The 22233-nt window shown below is 36.6% G+C and overlaps 3 protein-coding genes, 3 non-coding genes and 1 pseudogene across 6 annotated transcripts; 1 reads left to right on the top strand and 6 right to left on the bottom strand.

The window, feature by feature from the left end:
- Positions 1-716: 716 nt before the first annotated feature.
- Positions 717-2779, bottom strand: LOC121784375 (annotated as a pseudogene).
- A 4018-nt stretch (positions 2780-6797) lies between these two features.
- Positions 6798-6902, bottom strand: LOC121785641. Its single transcript, XR_006047025.1, has one exon. It is a non-coding gene; the product is annotated as a small nucleolar RNA Z103 (small nucleolar RNA).
- A 114-nt stretch (positions 6903-7016) lies between these two features.
- LOC121785640 lies at positions 7017-7121 on the bottom strand. Its single transcript, XR_006047024.1, has one exon. It is a non-coding gene; the product is annotated as a small nucleolar RNA Z103 (small nucleolar RNA).
- An 86-nt stretch (positions 7122-7207) lies between these two features.
- LOC121785643 lies at positions 7208-7312 on the bottom strand. Its single transcript, XR_006047027.1, has one exon. It is a non-coding gene; the product is annotated as a small nucleolar RNA Z103 (small nucleolar RNA).
- A 1184-nt stretch (positions 7313-8496) lies between these two features.
- LOC121785070 (sucrose synthase 7-like) lies at positions 8497-12314 on the top strand. Its single transcript, XM_042183408.1, has 14 exons — positions 8497-8739; positions 8822-8976; positions 9053-9245; positions 9330-9448; positions 9521-9833; positions 9909-10082; positions 10170-10286; positions 10367-10533; positions 10618-10842; positions 10935-11501; positions 11579-11717; positions 11801-11871; positions 11957-11980; positions 12060-12314. The coding sequence occupies exons 1-14, from the start codon at positions 8512-8514 to the stop codon at positions 12073-12075; spliced, it is 2508 nt and encodes an 835-aa protein (XP_042039342.1). The 5' UTR covers positions 8497-8511; the 3' UTR covers positions 12076-12314.
- Positions 12105-15035, bottom strand: LOC121785071. Its single transcript, XM_042183409.1, has 9 exons — positions 14712-15035; positions 13823-13925; positions 13724-13737; positions 13352-13642; positions 13176-13265; positions 13071-13109; positions 12724-12991; positions 12535-12644; positions 12105-12467 (listed from the first exon to the last, which is right to left on the bottom strand). Exons 1-9 carry the CDS (start codon positions 14913-14915, stop codon positions 12381-12383), a joined length of 1206 nt encoding a protein of 401 aa, XP_042039343.1. The 5' UTR covers positions 14916-15035; the 3' UTR covers positions 12105-12380.
- Positions 15036-18797: 3762 nt separating this feature from the next.
- On the bottom strand, positions 18798-21925 carry LOC121783614 (NAC domain-containing protein 45-like). Its single transcript, XM_042181741.1, has 7 exons — positions 21856-21925; positions 21541-21778; positions 20348-20628; positions 19987-20256; positions 19525-19920; positions 19371-19446; positions 18798-19259 (listed from the first exon to the last, which is right to left on the bottom strand). The coding sequence occupies exons 2-7, from the start codon at positions 21695-21697 to the stop codon at positions 18886-18888; spliced, it is 1554 nt and encodes a 517-aa protein (XP_042037675.1). The 5' UTR covers positions 21698-21778; positions 21856-21925; the 3' UTR covers positions 18798-18885.
- Between the last annotated feature and the right edge of the window lie 308 nt (positions 21926-22233).

Genomic DNA, 22233 nt, shown 5'->3' with positions numbered 1-22233 from the left:
ATTAAAATTTTAAATGATACTATAAAAATATAAGATTAGTTTTATTTTGAAACAAAATAAAGTTTAGTACTCTAATTTGATACAAGACTAGTAATAGTTTAGTATCCAATTGAGAAATTAACCCCTATTTATTAGTTAGTTAATCACGCAATCCTTTGCCAATTATTTTACTTAAATTAATTAGGCACTCCTTTACCAATTATTAAATTCATAACAGATAATAAATAAAGACTCAGCTCAAACACTAGTTGATTAGGCATGCCCACATTATTAATTAGTACCTTTTATGTTATAACCTAATAGATATGTTAATATATAACAGTAATTAAATTTGGCGACTAAGAGCATCTCCAGTGGGCGGATGTCCATTAGGGCATCCACTAGGACATCCCAAAAACACCTCCTACCACGTCACTAGGACTTCCCATCCCACTGCCACGTCACTAGGACATCCCCTGCACAATCCGCCCTTCTCATCGCCCTTCCCACTAGGACATCCCGCAATAAAAAAAAAATCATACATTTACAAATAAAACAATTTATATTTATGGAAATAAAATTTGACCGAGAATACGAACGGGAAAAATTAACAACTTCATCGGAAAAAACATACATGATTCGAAAAAAAAATTACATACTAATAAAAAAAAAATTAAAAACGGGACGTCCTACTGGACGCCACAATGGCGGACGTCCGCCCGCCCGTCGCGCCGACGTTCTCACGGGACGTCCGTATCCGACCTTCAACGCTCCAATGGCGGACGTCCCCAACGCCCTTCCGCACGTCCGACCCGACGTCCTACCGAAAGGCCGCCACTGGAGATGCTCTAAGTATAGAAAAGGCAGGATAATATATAAAATTCAGAGGCTTACTTGACTCCTTTTTTGGTCACGATTGTTTAATTAATTTTTTTTGCTTGTGCAACGATCCAAGATTAAACACAATGAAATCAAGCAAGCATAACGTTATGTAAAAACAAAAAAAAGGGTTAATTATTGCCATGATTTGTCATGTACATAATAATATAGTTGTCAATCAAATCTTTAGCAGAGCTTCTTGGAGGAACAAGAGCCTTAGCATATGCAAGTGGCAAAGCCAAAATCTTGTGTGGTTTGCCAACATAAGCCCTCCTTGTGAAATTGTTGTAGTCGTTGGCCTCTATCTCGTCTAGACGGTCTCAGTCGCAGCCAAGGTACACGCACATTAGCTCACACGCACGACAGCAAACAGTAAAATGTAGTCAAAAGAGGTAGCATAGACAAACAAGTCCTGGCAAAGTGATCGAACCTGGATGTCAACGGGAAACCTGGAAACGGTATCTGCTAGAGCAGCATCGAGCATATCAAAAGGGCATCCTCTGAAAATATCTTCCAGCCTCACTTCCCACCTATCTAAGGTCATTGGAGTTATGTGTGAGGCATTTGGCCCATCAACAAGCTCATCTGTTCTCCTACACCAGACTGCATAAAATACAAACCACAACGGCCAGGTGAGACAGGCTCGACCACTTCTGGTGCGCACTAATTTGCTTCATTATATTGCAACAAGAAAATATACGCAAGCCACTCCTTGAAACAACATGTTTTTATCTTTTTAAGTGATCCATAAATAATTACAACAGTTAAACTAATCTAGGAAGTAAACAGTTTTCAGATTAATAAAACTACAAGTGCTGATTTAAAAAAAGAACCTCATACTCAACTATGGCATATGATAAAAAATGGAATACAAATTTTAGATATTTTCTGAGCTTTTGTGTCAAAGGTCAATCAAACTCACTACAACAGAAATATCTTGCAAGCAACACTAATTATCTACTCCACATAGATGTGGTGCCAATAATGAATAGATTTGGTCTACTTGTGATCATTCAAAGGGTGTAGCTAGTTGAAAGAGAAAGGCGAAATCTGCAGTACAATTATCATAACTGATGAATAGAGAAGGCCAAATAAACCAATCAAAGCGATGAAACATTCAAGTCAAGCCATGTGCACGAGACAAAATGTTACCTTATATTGCCCAGATTGCTCTCCGCCTCTCCGGGGTCATCAACAGTGTACCTATCAAATAAGCAGGCAGATAAATAGTCAGGAGATTGATGTTACCTTAAGCTGTCGATGTTTAAAAGAGAATATACAAAGTGGTCTAACCGAGGTAAAATGTCTTGGCATATTCAGCCACCAATATCTGTCCAACTAAAAGCTGATAAATCAGTTGGCTTCTGAAATGAACTCAAAATTCAGGTAGAGACACAGCAGTCAGCCAATAACATTTACAACAATTGGAAACAACAACATTTGCTCCATTAAAATCCCATTAAAGAAAAAGGCATTCTCCCATTAACAACAGAAGCTACCAGAAGAAGAAACAGAAAAATAAACCTCAGAAACAACTCAATATAAAATAAGGTAAAAATGAGTATGTGTCAAGATTGTATAAGTAATGGGGTAGGAGCACTTTCTATATTTAGTCTGCTGAGCAACTATTAACATATTTTATGCTGGCCATACACGTAAAATGGCTATCTTCATATCGCAAAGATTCAATTTTTAAACACGTAACACTAGATAAAACCAAATAAAATTGGAAGGAAGCAGCAGTAAACACAAAAAAAAGTAACAATCAAGAATAGCGACGCGAAATCATGAAATACCTTTCAAGTAATCGGTTTAGCTACTGAAAGAAGAGAAATTGTGGAGAAGGCTGCAGCTCTATACTCTCCAGAAGTTGAACGGCAAAATTCCAAAAAGGGACGTTATGGCAAAATGTATCCGCCATTTGGACCCTGAAAAAAAAAGTTTCCAGCCATGGTAAAGACGCGAGAGCTTCTCGCGTCTTTTAACTAAACACGCGTGAAGCTCTCGCGTGTTTTAAAAGTGTAGACGCATCAGCCTAATGCGTGTTTAAAGTAAAACACGCATATTCCTCTCGCGTGTATTAAAGAAGAGACGCGTCTTCCTCTCGCGTGTTTAAAGCAAACACGCGACAAGCTCTCGCTATAGCCGCGGGCGTCCCATAGTGGACACTCTTAGAGGGTCCATTATAAGGCAGACACTTTTTTACCACTTTTTTTCTCCATAGCCCCAAATTTATTGTCCATAGCCCAAAAATTTGTTTCTACCACTATGGTCCCCAATCTTTTTTTCATTTATGTTAATTCAATTATAATTAAATTTATCGGACTATACGTACTTAGAAGAAAACGGCTATACGTGAAGAAATTAAAATTAAACACTAAATTTTCGTCGTATTAAAGTACTGGAAATTCCATGCGTCGTTCCAGAAATTATCCATTTTAAATACAAATGAAATCCAAAAATTTGAGTGAGAGAAAGTATGAGTAAAGAATTGAAATGGTGTAAAAATAATGAGTGAAATGGGGTATATTTATAGGTAAATTAAATTGAATTATAAAAAAATATATAAAAAAATGAAGAACGTCCGCCCCGCCCCGCCCCCCACTATAGGCTGCCCCGCTTCCGCCCCGCCCCCGCCGGACCGGCGCGTCCTCGCCCTGAAGACGCCGGATGGCCGTCCGACCCGCAAAGTTCGTCCGCCTTGGGGCGGACGTTGCACACACTATAAACCGCCCCGCCGTCGCCCCAACCCGCGGCTATATTTATACCCTTACCTAGAACCAGTATCTTTGATTTGGGCTATATTCCTAGAATGCAGTGTGTCACTGTGTTTAGTTTTTAAAGTGAATTTATTTAATAAAATATGAGTTCGAACTGCAAAATCGATTCACGGCCGGTAGGGAAAATATTTCAGAAAGGGTGCCGTGCCGCAGACAATTCGAGGCCAAATTTGTAATTCTATACGGTTAACTAGATTGAATTTCCAAGACAAAAGTAAGTAACCCACCAAGTGATTACTAGTAGAGATTATGACTTCTATTATTATAAAAATATGAAATTTAAATATTGAAATAAAAAAACAAAGAGAATGATGGCAAAGGGAAGAAGAAGATAATTTTAAAATAATATCAGATTTAGTATATCATTGAAATAATATCATGTTGAAACAGTTAAAATGTGAAAAGACGAAATTGTCCAAATGCTCAAAAGGGCATTTTTGGATAAAAAATAGCCAAAATGACCAATTTCGAAATAAACCCTTAGTCCATGAATGTCTGGCTATATTTTTAAAGTTCAGGGACTACATGCGAGATAAACCTATAGTCTAGGAACCATTTTTGTAATTCACTCATAAAAGAAAAAGTACTCCTATATTGATAGTGGCATAGTGCGGATTTTAGTTTCATGGTATTACCGGAAATCTTTTTCATATATCCGAAACTAATAGTCTTATTTTGATTCAGCTCGAATTTTTAAGTATTATACAAATCAGAAATACTTTATATATACCATTCCTCCGTCTCACAAAGTTTGTCCAATTTTATAATTTTTATTTGTCTCTCAAAGTTTGTTTCACTTGAAATCTACCCAAAATAGGCATTACATACACTCCTCAATCTCCTCAATATAAGACTCTTATTCATTACACACTTCCAAGTAATACAAAGTCCAACAAATTTTTTAAAATCTGCGTCAGGTCAAACTGAAACAAACTTTATGGGATGGGAGAGTAATACTTCCAATTTTAATTTTGAAAAATAGAAGCTTTTTCTAGTACTCGTAAGTAATATTATATGAAAATATTAGAAATTTATAGTTCCTCATCATATTACATAACAATAGATTTTAGAGCAAGCCCAACGGTAGCCATCGCGACGAGCATGCTCACCTGCGCGAGCTTTGCTCAGCGGCAAGAGCAGACGCAGCCAACCCACATGGCGGGTTGTGGGCGGGGTGTGACGCCCATTCGCTCCGTGGGCGAGTAGACGACGTTTTTATCCACTTAATTGAATTTTTTTCATTTATAAAAATTCAAAATATTAGATAAAATTCAAAAAAATAACAATTACTGAAATATGGCCATTTTATGACCGTTTTTTCATCCTCAATTCATCCAAATCATTTACAAATACTCTCAATCATCACCCAATTTTTTACACCAAACCTAACTATATCTCACTCATACTTCGGATTACTATATTTTGCATCAATTCACGAAATGAATCCGAATGAGTTCAGCGGAATAAGTAGAACAAGAGTATTATTAACAATACAATGACAACCAAGCCACCGCCGTAGCTACGCAACCAAGAAGAACCTAACGCTACTTCCATCATGATTGGGAGGGAGCCGAATAAAGGCTCGCTCGCGATTATTTTTTCAACAAACCACGGTTCCTGAGTAATTACTTTATACGTCTTTTTTGCATGCACAATCACTTGTTTTTGCATATTACTCCCCCCGTCGTATAAAAATATGAGCAATGATATAGCACGGAAATTAAGAGAAAATTGGTAAAGTATACATGAGGAGAACGATATGGTAAAGTAAGAGAGAGAGCGAGAGAGAGAGAGAAAGAGAGGAGAATGGTAGTTAAAGTAGTGTTAGTAGATAGTGAGAGCATCCGCATCCATGCTCTTGCCAAAGAGCATGGAGGTAGACCCAGATCCACATTTATTAATTTTTTACTTTCTGATCTTTCGCAAGAGCACAACACCCGCATTCATACTCTTCCGCAAGAGCATGCTTAAGGGTCTCACAATTCCATTATTCAATTTAAATACTTCAATTGCTAAAAACATTTCTGCAATATTAAAACGCATTAAAAATACGAGATACCATTACAAATTACTAAAAAAATTACATAATTAAAATCCTAAAAATAAAAAGTTACATAATTAAAATCCTAAAAATTGAGATTGAGAGAGTTGTTTGGTAATGTCATTTTTTGTGTTTGAAATGAGAGTATTTATAGATGAAAGTATGAATTTTAGGGTAAAAATAATGAAAAAATAAATTAAAAGTGTGGAAAAAACAGATATATTTTATTAGGAAGTGGGAAAATATTTTTTTATTAAATCTGAAATTTTCAGATTTTTTTGAATTTTTTAAAAAATAATAATAAATAATAATAAACCAGCAGCCAACAAGAGCATACCACGTCGGCTACTCATGCTCTTGCTGTTGCATGGACGTGCTCTATGCATCGAGCAGGGCTATGCCATCGGCAAGAGCACAGCAGCGGACACCTGCATGCCACGACAACGGCACGAATGCCGCCCTAACTGACGAGCACCAATGGTGGGATGCTTTAAGACCTACATTATTAAATTTATATAACTTTCTAAAAATAAAATGCACATATTTTTATGAGACATGAAAATAAAAAGTTAACATATTTTTATAGAACATATGGAGTATAATTAAAGTAAGCAGATCCATTAATAATAAAGAGGGAACGGTGTCAATAATTTAGAATTCTCATTCCTTCAATTTGTTGAAAGTCAAAGTAAACTTTTGGTTAACAAATCCTTTTCGACATTTACAGTATTTAAACATTCAAAATTGATCAACGGCAAATTATTGACATTGCATTAAGATCTTGTGAACAAAACTAGAGTACTCAAATTCTGAATTTGAATGAATAGAAAAAAAAATCCATGTCACATCCTTAATCCTTCAATGATATACACTACTTACCCCTCTCCACAATCAGTTTTAATTAATAGGGTTATAGTAGTACAAATGTTTAGGATTTTATATCAATATTAATTAGAATAAGAGTATGCTGGACCAATTATTCAGTAGTACTTAATAAATCGTTGATAACCAAAATTTCAGTGAATAATGTTTAGTCAATTAGCTCTTTCAAATAACTACACCAGAAAGAGAAATCCGTTTGAATAAAATAGACAAAGGAGTGAATTTTAAGTAAAGAGATGGATTAGAATATTGGCTTGAATTTTCTCCAGAGAAGGAAAAAATATAAGAGCGCTCAGTTATTTCAACGTCAAATCATCTGGGGAAAAATTCATCACTTCCATTCCATCCAACAAATATGCAATTTATTAACTAGAGAAACATATTCAAACATGGAAACCATTAGACTGGAAAAAAACGCGAAATTTAATCTTAAAACAATGAATATTATTGCATTTATGGATCAGAATATTGGCTTGGATTTTCTCCACGGAAGGAGAAAATATAAGAGCGCTCAGTTATTTCAGCGTCGAATCATCTGGGGAAAAATTCATCAGCTCCATCAATAACAATTTGTGCAATTCACTAATTACTAAGAATTCATATGTAAACAAAAGAAAACAAATAAAAATTGTATTGATAGAAATAGATGGATCAGAGTATTGGCTTGGATTTTCTCCACAAAGGGAGAAAAGAAAGGAGCGCTCAGATATTTCAGCGTCGAATCATCTGGGGAAATACTCATCACTTCCATCTCAAAAGAAATCGTTTAGAAAACCAGAAGAAAACTTTAGAAAATAAAATTTCAATTAAACTTCAATCGGTAATTGGACGAACGTAACCAAACAAGATAGCGAAAATTAGCACAGAAATTGAAATTTTCGAAATAAGAAATCGTTCAGAGACAAGGAGGTTTATTAGCGGCGGAACTATAAATCTGTGTGATGGGTAAGAGAAAGAGGGATATGTTTATATATAGGGTTGAAGAAGGAGGCGGGGCTAATATTTTGCCAAAACCCTAATTTTAGAATTTGGGGCTTGGCCGATTGCGAGGGTTAACGGTAACAATTCTTTGTCAAAATTCTCAAATGGGCTTGTTTCGGATGATAACCTTGGTCCGAAACGCAAGTCTTTTTTTTTTTTAATTTCTGCTTTTCTAAAAATTATTTTTATTAGGATTTTCTAAGTAAAAGATTCATAATCAAGGATCAAATGATTGATCTTTTCCAAGTAGTATTATTTTTCTTAATTAACAAGAAAGCCCATCGATCTTTTCAACTTGTATCAATGACTTAGTAGTATTATTTTTCTTATAGAAATAAATTGTAATCATGAGAATATTAGTAATATTTTATTTTTTATTGTTTAAAACAATTACTCCATTTGTCCGCGAATAGGAGTCCCAGTTCATTTTTACCATAAATAGTAGTAGGGTCTCACCTTACACTAACTCATTTCACTCATTTTTCATTTAAAACTAATATATACAAGTGAAACTGTTATTCCATTAACTTTTTTCCATCCACCTTTCTTAACATTTCTTAAAACATTTGTCGTAATTGGTGTGGTATCTCGTAGCTGAAACTTTTTGAAGGGAGTTCACAAGTTTTGGTGACTATTTATATTCCATTGTCGTAAAAAAATTAAATACATTGAATTAGACACTGATATGGAAAATATGATTTCACCTCATAAAATTATTGACAAACAAATGCAAAGGCCTTTTGCTCGCTTGATGAGCTACAACTTTTCTTAATTCTTTCTGTTTATTTGGCATATGTAATATACTACTGTCTTTGGTCTAAAACTAAGAGAAAAGAATGATACCAAAACCAAGATTCTTTTCTTTTCCAATTTCTGAAAAGAATGTTCTTGCTTCCATTCCATCACATGAGCAAACAGAGATGATCTATATTTAAACGGCAGAAAATTGTGTGAACGAAACATCGAAAAATGGCAGCAGCATTGAAGACATCGGAGTCCGTAGCTGACAGCATGCCGGAGGCCCTGAGGCAGAGCCGCTACCACATGAAGAGGTGCTTCGCAAAGTTTATCGAGAAAGGGAAGCGGCTGATGAAGCTCCCCCACCTCATGGCTGAGATGGAGCAAGTCGTCGATGATGAATCCGAAAGAAGCCAGTTGATGGATGGATTGCTCGGTTACATCTTGTGCACAACTCAAGTATGACCTCTCTTCTTCCTCCTATGCTTGCTTCCATTCATTTCTTCTTTTTTTGTTTACGCGTATTCTGATTCGTTTGCAGGAAGCAGCGGTTGTTCCTCCGTGTGTTGCCTTTGCCATTAGGCCGTCTCCAGGGTTCTGGGAGTACGTTAAAGTCAGTGCGAGTGATCTGTCTGTGGAGGGCATCACGTCCACGGACTACTTGAAATACAAAGAGATGACAGTTGATGAGGCTTGGTAATGATAATTGTTTTCCATTTTCATGGCCAGAAAGTGTATGTCTTCTTCATGGAATTTTGTGTATGCATTGCAGGGCGAGTGATGACAACGCGTTGGAGATAGATTTTGGAGCAACTGACGTCACTCTGCCTCACCTGACTCTGCCTTCCTCTGTTGGTAATGGTGTGAGCTACATTTCCAAGTTTCTGGCCTCAAAGCTGGATGGCAGCCCTTGGAAGGCACAGTCGCTCGTTGATTACTTGCTCACGCTCGACCACCATGGAGAAGTATGATCATCGCAATCTCATCATGTTCAGGCTTATAGTACTTATAAGTTTGTTGACAAATTGTATATGGTGATGAATTTGCAGAAACTCATGATAAATGAGAACCTCAACACGGTTTCCAAGCTTCAAGGCGCGTTGATAATAGCTGAAGCAGCGCTGTCTTCTCTGCCTAAGGACACGCCTTATCAGAGCTTTGGGATGAGGTGCTTGAATCAGCCTTCTTTTTTTAATCTCATCTATACAGAATGAGGAAATGATGTGTGTTTGGAATGCAGGTTCAAAGAGTGGGGATTCGAGAAAGGATGGGGCGATAATGCTCAGAGAGTCGAGGAGACAATGCACTCACTCTCGGAAATACTTCAGGCTCCTGATCCACTGCATATGGAGAAATTCTTTGGAAGGCTTCCTATAATCTTCAATGTCGTGCTCTTTTCTGTTCACGGATACTTTGGGCAGGCTGATGTTCTTGGCTTGCCCGACACCGGTGGCCAGGTGGTTTATGTGTTGGATCAAGTGGTTGCAATGGAGGAAGAAATGCTTCTAAGAATTAAGCAGCAAGGCCTAAATGTGAAACCTCAGATTCTTGTGGTAAGTTGTATTCCAACAAAATGGAACATCTGAGCAACAAAATCCGAAACAATAGCGTTGTTGGTGATGATGCAGGTGACGCGACTCATCCCTGATGCCAAGGGGACTAAATGCAACGTGGAGTTGGAGCCGGTCATGAACACAAAGCATTCCCACATCCTCAGAGTCCCATTCAACACAGAAGCCGGAGTTCTTCAGCAATGGGTTTCTCGATTCGATATATATCCTTACCTCGAGAAGTTTACTCAGGTTTCAGCTGGATCATACATGATTCATTTTTTTACAAACTCTAGCCTTATCTTGTTGTTTGTTTTAATTTTCTTCGTGATTTAACAGGACGCCACGAGCAAAATAATGGAAGTCATGGATGGAAAACCAGACCTAATCATTGGAAACTACACTGATGGAAACCTGGTGGCATCACTCATGGCTAGTAAACTAGACACAACCTTGGTATGTAACTTGCCTAATACACAACATTTTTCTATTGTTATCAAAATCTAAGATTGCTGACATCATTTATCTTCGAATAGGGAACAATCGCGCATGCTTTGGAGAAGACAAAGTACGAAGATTCGGACATGAAATGGAAGGAGTTGGATGCCAAGTATCACTTCTCATGCCAATTTTCAGCTGATCTAATTGCAATGAACACAGCAGATTTCATTATTGCAAGCACATATCAGGAGATTGCTGGAAGGTATACTGCCTAGATCACTTTATTTCTACATTGTTGGATACATGTCATAGTTTTAACCTTAAAAAATCCGTTGTCCCGTTGCAGCAAAGATAGGCCAGGACAGTACGAAAGCCACACCGCGTTCACACTGCCAGGGCTGTGTAGAGTGGTGTCAGGTATCAATGTATTTGATCCTAAGTTCAACATTTCTTCTCCTGGAGCCGATCAGACCGTGTACTTCCCTCATACGGAGAAACAGAAGCGATTCACTATGTTTCGTGCAGCCATTGACGAACTTCTGTTTAGCAAAGTAGACAATGCTGAGCACATGTTAGTCTGCATATCATCTCCTATTTTTGTATCTCAGCATCATTGCCAACTTCTTATCACAAATTTAATCAATTTCTTGTTGAATCAAACAGTGGATATTTGGAAGACAAGAAGAAGCCTATCATATTTTCCATGGCTAGGCTTGACATAGTGAAGAACATCACTGGACTAACGGAGTGGTATGGCAACAACAAGCGCCTTAGGAGCTTAGTGAATCTAGTTATTGTTGGTGGCTTCTTTGATCCTTCCAAATCCAAAGACAGAGAAGAGGCGGCCGAGATAAGGAAGATGCACATGTTGATAGAGAAGCACCAGCTCAAAGGGCAGATAAGGTGGATAGCTGCTCAAACCGACAGAAAGAGGAACGGTGAGCTGTACCGTGCCATTGCTGATACAAAAGGGGCTTTCGTGCAGCCAGCTCTGTATGAGGCATTCGGGCTGACAGTGATCGAGGCCATGAACTGTGGCTTACCGACTTTTGCAACCAACCAAGGAGGCCCTGCTGAGATAATAGTCGATGGAGTCTCTGGTTTTCACATTGATCCCAAAAATGGTGGTGAGTCTAGCAACAAAATTGCTGACTTCTTCCAAAAGTGCAAGGAAGAACCGGAGTTTTGGAACAGGATTTCGCTTCAAGGGCTGCAACGTATAAATGAATGGTATGATGCATGATTGGCACTAACTGTGTTTGATAAAAGCACTAGACACTGATGTTGAGTTGTCTTGTTTTCTAAAGCTATACATGGAGGATTTATGCCAATAAAGTGTTGAATATGGGGTGCGTCTATAGCTTCTGGAGACAGCTCTACAAGGCCGAGAAACAAGCGAAAAGGAGATATATTCAGACATTTTACAATCTTCAATTCAAGAGCTTGGTACATTGAAGTCACATTTGATGTTAAGTTACTAATTTTGCTTTTGTTGAGAAAACAAAGTTATGAGATGAAAACTGATGCAGGCCAAGAATGTGCCAACTAAAAAGGATGAACCTCCACAGCAGCAGAAACCTAAGCCACAGCCCTCACTAAGGCAAGTTAAATTGAAATTTTTTGAAAGAAATTATATCACTACTAATCTTAATTACTGAACTGATTTAATGTCTGCTTTACCACAGGAGGTCTCAGTCCACATTGCAGAAGTAAGAATACTAATTCATATCTGAGATCTATAATGAAACTTTTATACGAATAACAAAATGAGTTGTTTTCAATGTGAAGGTTATTTGGAGCTTAAACTAGCAAAGCAGGACTAAGATCAACAGCTTGAAGAAAAGATGATGACATCTTTAATTAACATGTTCTACAATTTGCTGCAAACAAAGATTGCAACCCATGTGTAAACTCAATAAAGAAAGGAATACAAATAAGAAAGTATTGATCATATGATATTAGCCAAATTCACTACCTAAATTGATTGTAAGATCACTAATGAAGAGATTCATCATTTCAAATATCAGGAGAAGATATTATATTTGTGTGAAGTGGTAAGTTAATCTAAAAGTAAAACAAAGTTGTAGCCATAATAGAGAGAATGAAGTTTCATTGGCAAGGGAGAGTTGAAGGTTCCATGGGAAGTGAGGTGTCCCTGTCACACATTTCAGGGCCAATGCTTATCACTTCTTCTCCCTGCAATATATAACAATTATTAAATACAAGAAATTATAGTATGTATAGTTTCTGAATGGATACTGACCTTGGCTAGATTTCTAAAATAAATGGTGGTGTAGTTTGTCGATGGAGATATTGCTTGAATTAGATCGGCAAGAACTAGCTGAGGCTGTGAAATAGCTCCGTCGTACCAATCTTGAACGAACAAGAATCAGCATTAATGATGGGAGCAAGAGAGAATTAATGTATGTATGTATGTTAGTTAGTTAGTTACCAAGGGTGGAGTTACGAAGGCGTTTGTCGTATCTCCAGAGGCTTTGAGTGGACATGAAGGCGAAGCAAGACTGATCCTGGATGTTGAGACTGTCAAGAAATGTGGAGGCTGTGTAGGACGCTGGATCGGAGGTGAAGGTCTCATCGATTACCACATCAACGGTGCAGAGGATGGCGTGGAACGCCTCTACTTCATCTGGTATGGAGACGTTGTAGGTGGCTTTGTTGATGGACTCATCTATATTTTCTCCACCTGCATCCTCCACATACTGCACCACCAATATCCAATCAATAACAATTTTCATTATCTGCTAACCACCAAATTACTACTAGTACTTAACTAACTACCTTGAGCTTCAAGGCCTCTTCCGTGAAAGACCAAACGCCCTGCAAACGATACCAAGATTAACAAACGTGTTGCTCAATTTAAACGAATTGAAGCTATCACCATACATCGTCGTATTGCATCCAAGCCACTATTGGTTTGAAGTCTGCTTTCTTGCTAGTTGCAACTTTACTCAGGCACATGTAGTTCTTCTTGATCTGCATAGATAAAAATTATACTATGATAGCTAACAAAAGCAAAGCAAAGCAAAGCAAAGGAAAGGAAATGGAGGAGTTTGAGTTACAATATCATAGACTTGATTGGCTCTGAATTCAAGATTGGCAAAGACAGCAAGATACTTGATCCACTCAGCTCTCTGAAGAGGGGAGTCCTCAGCAGTGGAGAGAAAAGTGGCCAAGTTGCATGATTGGATTTGGGGCTGATCTGTGTTGATAATGAAATGAGCTGCAAACTGCTGGCTTTGGCTTTTGTTGATGAGTTGCACTTGTCCCTCTTCATACACTTTGAGCACACATTCAGAGACAACATAGTCTGAAGATGTGATGCCCTTCAAGCTCCCAAGTAATCCTAGAAGCTGCATGCATACACAATTTTACTCACTTTTCCATATGAATGATTACTACTTACTTGTGAATACTATGATCATGCAGCTCACCTCAAAAAATGAAACTGCATCAACAAACAAAGGAGAATCAAGTTATGATGGGATGGGATGGAATCAACATTTTTATCAAAAGCATGATTATTAATTTACCTGGAAAATAATCAGCGTCTATTGAATAGTTGGCTAATGGAACCACAAATGATTTTATCCTTGACGTGCAGTATTTTGTTTTACTTGCCATCTTTGTGTTATTCTGCATAAATTAAAACATAAAAAATATAGAATTTGTGAATGATGTGAGTTTTAATGAAGAATTGATAAAAAGTGAGAGAAAGAAAGTACTAATTTTGGAGAACGGACCAAAATAACAAAAAGGGTCGGATGGATGGAGTAATATAGAAGTACTCTCTGGAAGCAGTTTGGGCCATTTCATGAGCAAAGCCAAAGGCCCATACCAACTAATTGGATCTTTATTGTTTTGTAAAAAATAAATGACAATTCTTTTTTTTAATAAATTAAATAGGTGTTTGAGAAGTGAAAAGAACAATTTCAAATTAAACGGCTGCAACTATTTCAAACTAACATCTTGTTTTTTGTTTCACTTAAAGAAAATATCAATAATATCTCAATTTCCACTCGTATCTCCGACCCATTGAATGAAAGGGAAACGTCTTACTATCTAAGTTGCGCTTCGATCTTTTCAAACTAACCTCTTGTTTATACAACCACAAGTTCCCAATAACGAATTTGGTTTTTTGAAATGTATAGTAGTAATTCGGTTGGGATTCCTATATGTGCTTTCCTAACATTAATTCAGCAATTTTTTCACAAAATATAATGTGACGCATTATCCACTGAAATCAAAGCAAAGCACATGAAGTTCTTTAGTTCGAAAGAAAGAAATATTAATATATGGTAAAAAAAATCTGATGGTTGTGCTCAAATGATTGTAATTTGCAACCCAAAAATTAAACTAGTAGTAGTAGTAGTATAAACTGAACATATTTGTTTTGTGAAAAAGAGAATGCAAGAAACAGACCTGAATGAGAAGATAGCTGTTGCCATCAAAACTATTCTTGATGACTTTGAAGGTGTGTCCATAATAAATCCTAAAATAAGCTGCATCAACTACTTGTGAAATGTTCCCAACTTTGACAGTTGGAGTAGCTGCTTCAACATCAACAAAACTGCACACCCACAAACAGCAGCTTGAAAACAACAAAATCTGCAAATGCAACATCATCCTTTCAACAATAAAACTCAACGTCTTTTTCACACTGATAGTGTTTGAAAGAGAGAGAGAAATTAGAAAGGAATAGTGATTTGAAGAGAGAATTGTTTGGGATCAGTAAAAGGCAGAGGGAGAATTGTTAATCCATTACACACCCGTGAACCCAAATTTGCCTTTCTTTCTGTCATCTTTTTCATTTCTTTTTTTGTTTGTTTGGTTTGTTGCTCCATCACCATGTGATGCGCACCTTTCTGTACAAAATTACCATAATTTAGATTCATTCCTATACTATTTAAATTTGATCTGTACAAAATATAGTTTAAATTTTAATAATATTAGTAAAAAAACAGTTCTCTTTCAGGGAACGTTTTCCCAAATTTGAATTTTGCTTGTTAAATTAGTTCACAAATTATTCAGAATTCATTAAAAGTTCCAGCACATGATAACACATTAAAAATCCTTCGATGTTCAATGTGATATCTACACACTGATTTAACAAATTAATGTACGTAATGTTGAGTTTATTCTTATTAATTATGATAATGTATTTATTTGGATATTAAGTAGTCTTATATTAATAGTATATAATTGTACACATTATGTCCCCAATGGGAACATGAACATGGAAGGGGCAAGGTCGCAAGCCCCTATTAAATTCACTTTTTTTATTCTTTTCTGTTTTGAAATTTATTCATATTTTATACATATAATTATATAAAAGCCCTATTAATAATCTAAATCATTTAATTTTTACTTTTAAAATTTAGTCCCTACTAATATTCATTTCTGCATCGATCTGCTCCTCTATATGTATGTTGGAACTAGAACTAAGATTCAAACATCATAGCTTTCTCTTTAGTAAAAGAAATTTGAACACTCTCAAAACCACAGGCTTGTAGATTCCCTGATGTGTACCTTCGTATATGACCAAGTATTAAAGGCCAAACAGAAAGGAGAACTCAAATAACTTAAACATAACAAAATAAAAGAATATATATAAGTGTAGAACACCATGCGTATTTAGATTTTAGCTAAAATCTTGGGAAAAGGAGGGGTGCAGTGGCTGTTTGCAGAAGCAAGACACAGAGACAAAAAAAGCAAAGCCAAAAGCAGTTAACATTTTAGCTTCAACATCATGCCTATTTCAATACCTGGAATTCCACTTTCTATTGCATCATGGAATATTGAAAAAAAAGAGTGAACTACGCAAATGGTCCATAAACTATGCGTTTGGCACGCAAACGATACCTAACTTTAAAAATATTATGATAATTTTTCACTATTCATCACAATTTTGCGCCAAAAATGTCCCCCAAGACATGGAGGGCATTTTTAGACTTTCATATATAGGTGCTGGATTTGATATTTTCTCTATCTCTCTATTGAGTATTGAATATGATAATTTCTTAAAGTTTGAGTACCTGAAATAATATTTTTCACTTCACTTATTGAATAAAAAATCCTACTATGAAATTCTTAAATATATTAATTATAAAATAAATATATTTAGCTACAAGTTATTTTAATAATTAAATATATAATTTAATTTTTTATAAGTAATATATTTAAAATTTTTATAATTGATTCAATTTCACTATTTATCTCTTCTTGCCAGAATGGCGCATCTGGGCCAGACAGTGCTTCCGCCAACGACTTTGGTTTGTCATCCAACATAAAAATTATGAAGTCAGGACCAAATGTCTTAGCAACTTTAATTCTTTTACCATGTCTTAGTTCTACATCCTCAGGACTTGACCTCGTCCTTTTTTAGAGGATTAGAACTAGTGGATTCATCCATCATTCTTTCACTAGAATGATCTTCATGTCTCTTGCAAGGGTAAACATTTTCAAAGAATATAGCATTCATTGACTCAATTGTTGTTCCTTCAGCCACACTAGACACAACTGACCTATGGACTAGGAAAAGAATCACCTATGTAAGTGAAGAAGTGTGAGCCGCTTCAACATGTGAATCACTTATGAATCCAAAGTGGTGTTCCATGGCCAGTAAAGGCACAAACGTGAGAACTGATGAGTTTGTAAATAATATTGTGTCAATATTATTGTCTCGGTATACACCAAGGAGGAATGGTTCAAGGCATCACGTCTACCAGGCCACCGGTATGTCCGATAGTGTTGACTATGGAAAGTTCAAAGCCCCAAGCTACTATTCCAAATGCAATATTATTTTTCGAGGATTGAGCAAAGAGTCTGCATGCATGCATACACGTCTTGTGTTGGTTTGAGCTTGCAGTGCTCTAACCAATGTGGGGGATTGTGGAAAAAACATGTGGAAAATGTGGGAGACCTTTGATGTGGCCAAGACCTATGGCCTTTCATCTTAGGTAACCCCCAAATGCATTAAGAGATAATCTTGATTGTAAGGCCTTTCAAGTGCTTTCTCTAGCCTATAAATAGGCTTTGATCTTGGAGTGGAGAATACACCAACAAAATCATTATCTCTTCTCTCTAGCTCTATACATCCTAGTTCGCATATAGGAACATTGCATAGCTCGATTCTCGGAACTCCATCAAGTTCGCCGGTGGCTAGCGAGTTTGAGGTGCTTCTACACGCTAGGAGGAAGTCGTTTTATCTTTGGGGACAATACGTCATTCCGTGAGCACTAGCCGGGGCGTAATTTATCTTGTGGAAAGAGGGCTTCCATCGACTCAACTTATTGTTGGTTTGTTTTATTTTATTTCCGTTGTAATTTTCATTCCACTTTTTGTTATCAGTTTTCTTTCGATTGTAATAGTTAAAGTACCGCTTGTACACGGCTTGAGAATTTTATCTCATTATTTCTAACAAAAATATCAGATCCAGTACTTAGAAATGAAAGTCCAAAAATCCATACATTCTTTGAGGGGCATTTTTGGTGCAAATTGTGATGAATAGTAAAAAGTGTCATAGATGTGATTATACTTTAGTTTAGGGACTACTCATGATATTTTTAAAGTTCAGGGATCATTTGCGTGCGAAACGTATAGTTTATTCGCACAGTTTAGGGACCATTTGTATCGTTAACTCTTGAAAAAATTACCATCTTGAAAATGCAATTTTTTATTTTGTTAAAGAACCCCTCATCAGTTTCAACTTAACTAATTGAATAGTATATATACAATTTTTTGTTTATTTCTTTATTATAATAATACAGTATTCTTGAAAGCAAGAAAAAAATATAGAACGCACTTAATAATTAATAATGGGGGACCAATTTTTCTCGCAGTTGAAAGTGCCAAATATGTGCTTCTCAATTTTGGACATAGAATGAAATTATTTAAGTAACACTTTCAATTATATGAGATACTTTATTCTCTACTATACTCTTGAGTCCTTGACGATGTAATTCATCCTTCCAAGTTTCCTTATCATATAGTTGGGTCAACTACTGCGTTTTAAATTGGCCCACTTTTAGCCCACACTCTTGAAAATATAGCTATCTATTTCAAAATTGCAGTTGGAGATTGATATAAGGTAGGAAGACATTAACTATTTAACCTGAAAATTATGTACGTATATGTTTTTACTTTATTATATTAATATGAGTGCTACGCATATATTAAGAAACAATTACAAGTACATCTTAATCTATATCTGGGAATATTAAAGACGCATTGCAACTAATTTTTATTTTTAGGTACTTGATTAGAGTTGAAGGGGAACATGTTGAATTAGGCTTTACTTCCACACAAAGCAATGAATATCAACAAAAAAAAAAAAATCAAAATTCAAAAGGAAAGAAACATTGAACAATTTGCCTGGATTCCTTATAAAAGATCACTCAAGAACGAGATCTTCGAAGTTATACAATTATAAGTATATCAATTACATTGAGTTACAATTAACCAACCCCCACCCCAATTTAATATTCGTATATCCGATACCCCCCTCCCCTAAAAAAAGATGGAAAATTCAATTGAAAAGTATACAAACCTTAACCCCCTAATTTCATGTTAACAATTATCAGTAGACATAACGAATTCAAGCAACTATTCGAAGCCAAGCAGCACACAATGCCACTGCAAATTTTACATAAGACCTAATATTCTTGATCACCTCATCACCACACAACCTCCCTTTAGAACCTCCATTTTCTTCATCTTGAGATGTGAGCAATAGGGTTGATTTGGAAAAAGGGATGACAATAGGGTTGATTTGGACTTGCAGAGTCTTGGAAGGCACCACTTTGTGGTAGAATGTGTTAGGCAGTTGTCGCGTTGAGACCATTAATCCGTGACTGACCTCCACCTTCGCGTATACCTCCATGTCCGGGGTGCTCGAGAAATCCTCCATCTCTCCCTCATCCAACAAGTTGTCACTAGTGAATGTGTTCATGTTGTGGTTGCTACTTTCTCCTAAAATCAATCAACTTACATTTATTATTCTACTAATTAAAAAAAATTAATATTCTACTAATTGTTTTTCATGGATATGAAGCTAAAATGTTGAATGGGATGATAACACACCTTGGAAATCATGATATTCTCTTGGCATATTGGAAATGTTCTCTATTGGGACTGTCTTGAAATCATCCACAAATGCCTGTCATGATCAAATACAAATGAGTTAGGTTTAGGTCTTGCAAATTTCATTTAAAGAGAGGAGAGAGAAATGACCTACCTTTTCAAGATCTTTATTGGACATTCCAACCCATCTCAAATTCTCCACCATTCTCCCTGTCTGAAACATTTGGTCATTGTCTCCAATATCAATTGACCTTTGATTGTGTTCTTCTCCAAAATATCTAGAGGAGCCGATGTCGGGAGCCTGGAGAAGAAAGGAGAAGTCATCGGAGAGAGCATAGTTTCCGGTGAATGTCTCTTGGTTTTGAAGATGTTGAGAAGCTTGAGCAACTGAAAGAATCTCTTGCACTATATCCGCCGGCTGGTTTGTATTTCCATGGAATGCATTCGAATACGCATCCATCTGAAAACCAGCTGGCGGATAATCCTGCACCTCTAGAGGAGGCAGCGTGAACCTATGCTGCAGCCGGGCACATTCAAGTGCTATGTCAACCTGATAACGACACAACACTTTTTAGTAAGGGTGAAATAAGAAATAGTGAAAATAAGTTTAGTATACCTTTGAGGGAGGGTTAAAGTTGGGAGGGTATGGATTATTTGTGTAGGCAAAAGCCTCCTCCGACAAGTATTGCGACCAAGACGGATCAGAGCTTGATGTGGCCACCATGTTAAGGGTGGAGGATGAGGGAAATTGATACTCGGAAGCATCAAGTTCCTCGTACTTGGGGTCGATGCTCGAGGATCGATCACTGCAAGAAGTAACATAGTTATCTCCCACTTTTGGTATGTTTAAACTCTTCTTGAACACACGGCAAAGCGCATAGGCATCCTGTTCCAACAAAAGCCAAAGATGCATTACTATACATTGTAGCCAAGCTAAGTCATGGAACCAATATATAGTGATGGATATGTATATTTACCTGGAGGCCGGAAGAGGGAGTGTCGCATTCGCGATCATCCAAGCGATATTCGTGCATGACCCAATCGGTTCGAGCTCCATGAGGAGCTCTGCCTCTGTAATAAACTAGGGTTTTCTTCATCCCTACCGATCTCGTCTGTGAATTTACCTTCCTGTCCTTGCCTGTCGCTTTCCAATACCCCGCTTTTGTGGCCCGGTTCGTCCTTGATCCGTTGGGGTATTTACGGTCTCGGGGGCTGAAGAAATACCATTCTAGGTCTTTGCTTGGCAACAATGACTTTCCTGTTTTTCATTCATCATCCACTTTTTTCCTTAAGTACAATATAAAAGTGGTTTAATTAATTTATTACCTAGTAGTAGTAGTAGATATTCATTTTTGAGGATCTATGTTACTTTTGACTCTTTTCTTTTATGCTTGAAATAACTAGCAGATTGAATGTGGAAAGAGAGTTGAATAGGAATCTATCTTCTTGAAATGAGATGACACATTTCTTTATCCAACTTCCTATTTGGTTATACTTTCAAATGAAGAAATTAATTCATAGATAAACATCTTTTTACTTGTATTGTTTAGCTTCAAACATACTAAATGTATTTAGCTACCTCTTTTTGTCTTCAACTTGTTAATCTTTATTTTGTGTGATTAAATAAAGAAGATGAAGCCAAAAAGGTACAAAAGTGGGATTATGCTTCAACTGTTGCTTTATGACTTGGAGAGAAAATATTTGCATATATCTTTGTAAACAATAAGACATTAAAAGATGTAGAGACCATGATGAAGCTTCCCCATTCCCAATCATTTAATTTTCATGCATGGAAGATGCTGTGGCAACATATATTATAATAAATCTCAATAATATTCTTATATTTTGACTCAAGTTTGAAAGATATTTATCAAAAGTGCAAACATTGTGTGTGTTTATGTGCAATCCTAAACATGTGTGTGTGTGTGCGCGCGCGCGTGTGTGTTTATGTGCATTCCATATATATTTAATGATAATTAATATCAATTCAATTAGTTCATTAATCATGTACGCCACAAGCTAGGGTTTGCAAACCGACATGCATATTGTTTATGTTTTATACCTTTCTTCATTGCTACTTCATTTAAAAATTCAACCTTTAATTCTTTTAACATGCATGTTAATTCCTAGTTATGATGATATATCAAGTTGATGATGTTAAGATACATACCTGGAAGATCCCATGGCTCGCACTTGTAAAGATCAACCTCTGGGATGATTTCAAGATCGATTTTTCGGCCATTGATCTTTCTCTTGAGGTAGTAGGCTACGAGCTCTTCATCGGTGGGGTGAAATCGAAAACCGGGAGGCAGAGAAACTGGTGCCATTTCCCTTTAATTATCTCCTTTCCCTTGGAACTTCTGATCAAATATTCTTGATCAAAATGTGTAGTATCAAGAATCACACAACTGCATAAAGATGAAAACCCCAATTAGCTCAACAAGTTGATGATCAGAGAGGGAGGTGGAAGGAGAAAGAGAGGGACCTTGATAAGAAGATCCAAAGGAAGGAAATGGCACAGAGAAATGAAAGGAGAGGAAGATTGAGGGGTTGGGAGTTGTGAGAGGGGGGGTTTTGATAAGAGAAGAAAAATGGAATAGGGATTAAAATAATGAAAAAGCAATGTGGGGAGGCGGCCACCCCTACCACCCTCACTTTATCTTTAATAAAATTAATATTATTTCGATCCTAGCTCCCTATTATATCTTGCTTTTTTTACTAGTCTTTCCTCGCAAGCCCTTTCTTTTAAAATACGTACACATTATATTTATACATATATAGAATATTATGTGACAAGGTTCGATCAATTAGTTCTACACCACGCTACTTTTCAATCTCAGCTATGAAATTTGTAATTTTGGGT

The sequence above is a fragment of the Salvia splendens genome, chromosome 21 (assembly GCF_004379255.2).
Source record: "Salvia splendens isolate huo1 chromosome 21, SspV2, whole genome shotgun sequence".
NCBI classification, from domain to species: Eukaryota; Viridiplantae; Streptophyta; class Magnoliopsida; order Lamiales; family Lamiaceae; genus Salvia; species Salvia splendens.
Note: the sequence above shows the minus strand (reverse complement) of the source record. Positions and strands in the feature narration are given on the sequence as shown.

Coding starts and splice junctions, on each gene's coding strand:
- LOC121785070 (XM_042183408.1), top strand. CDS start 8,512: ATGGCAGCAGCATTGAAGACATCGGAGTCCGTAGCTGACAGCATGCCG. Junction 9,246..9,329: donor CGCTCGACCACCATGGAGAA/GTATGATCATCG, acceptor ATGAATTTGCAG/AAACTCATGATAAATGAGAA. Junction 11,502..11,578: donor CTGCAACGTATAAATGAATG/GTATGATGCATG, acceptor TGTTTTCTAAAG/CTATACATGGAGGATTTATG.
- LOC121785071 (XM_042183409.1), bottom strand. CDS start 14,915: ATGATGTTGCATTTGCAGATTTTGTTGTTTTCAAGCTGCTGTTTGTGG. Junction 13,266..13,351: donor CCAATCAAGTCTATGATATT/GTAACTCAAACT, acceptor TTATCTATGCAG/ATCAAGAAGAACTACATGTG. Junction 13,110..13,175: donor CTTGGATGCAATACGACGAT/GTATGGTGATAG, acceptor TATCGTTTGCAG/GGCGTTTGGTCTTTCACGGA.
- LOC121783614 (XM_042181741.1), bottom strand. CDS start 21,697: ATGGCACCAGTTTCTCTGCCTCCCGGTTTTCGATTTCACCCCACCGAT. Junction 19,921..19,986: donor ACTTTAACCCTCCCTCAAAG/GTATACTAAACT, acceptor TGTCGTTATCAG/GTTGACATAGCACTTGAATG. Junction 19,260..19,370: donor AGAATATCATGATTTCCAAG/GTGTGTTATCAT, acceptor GATTGATTTTAG/GAGAAAGTAGCAACCACAAC.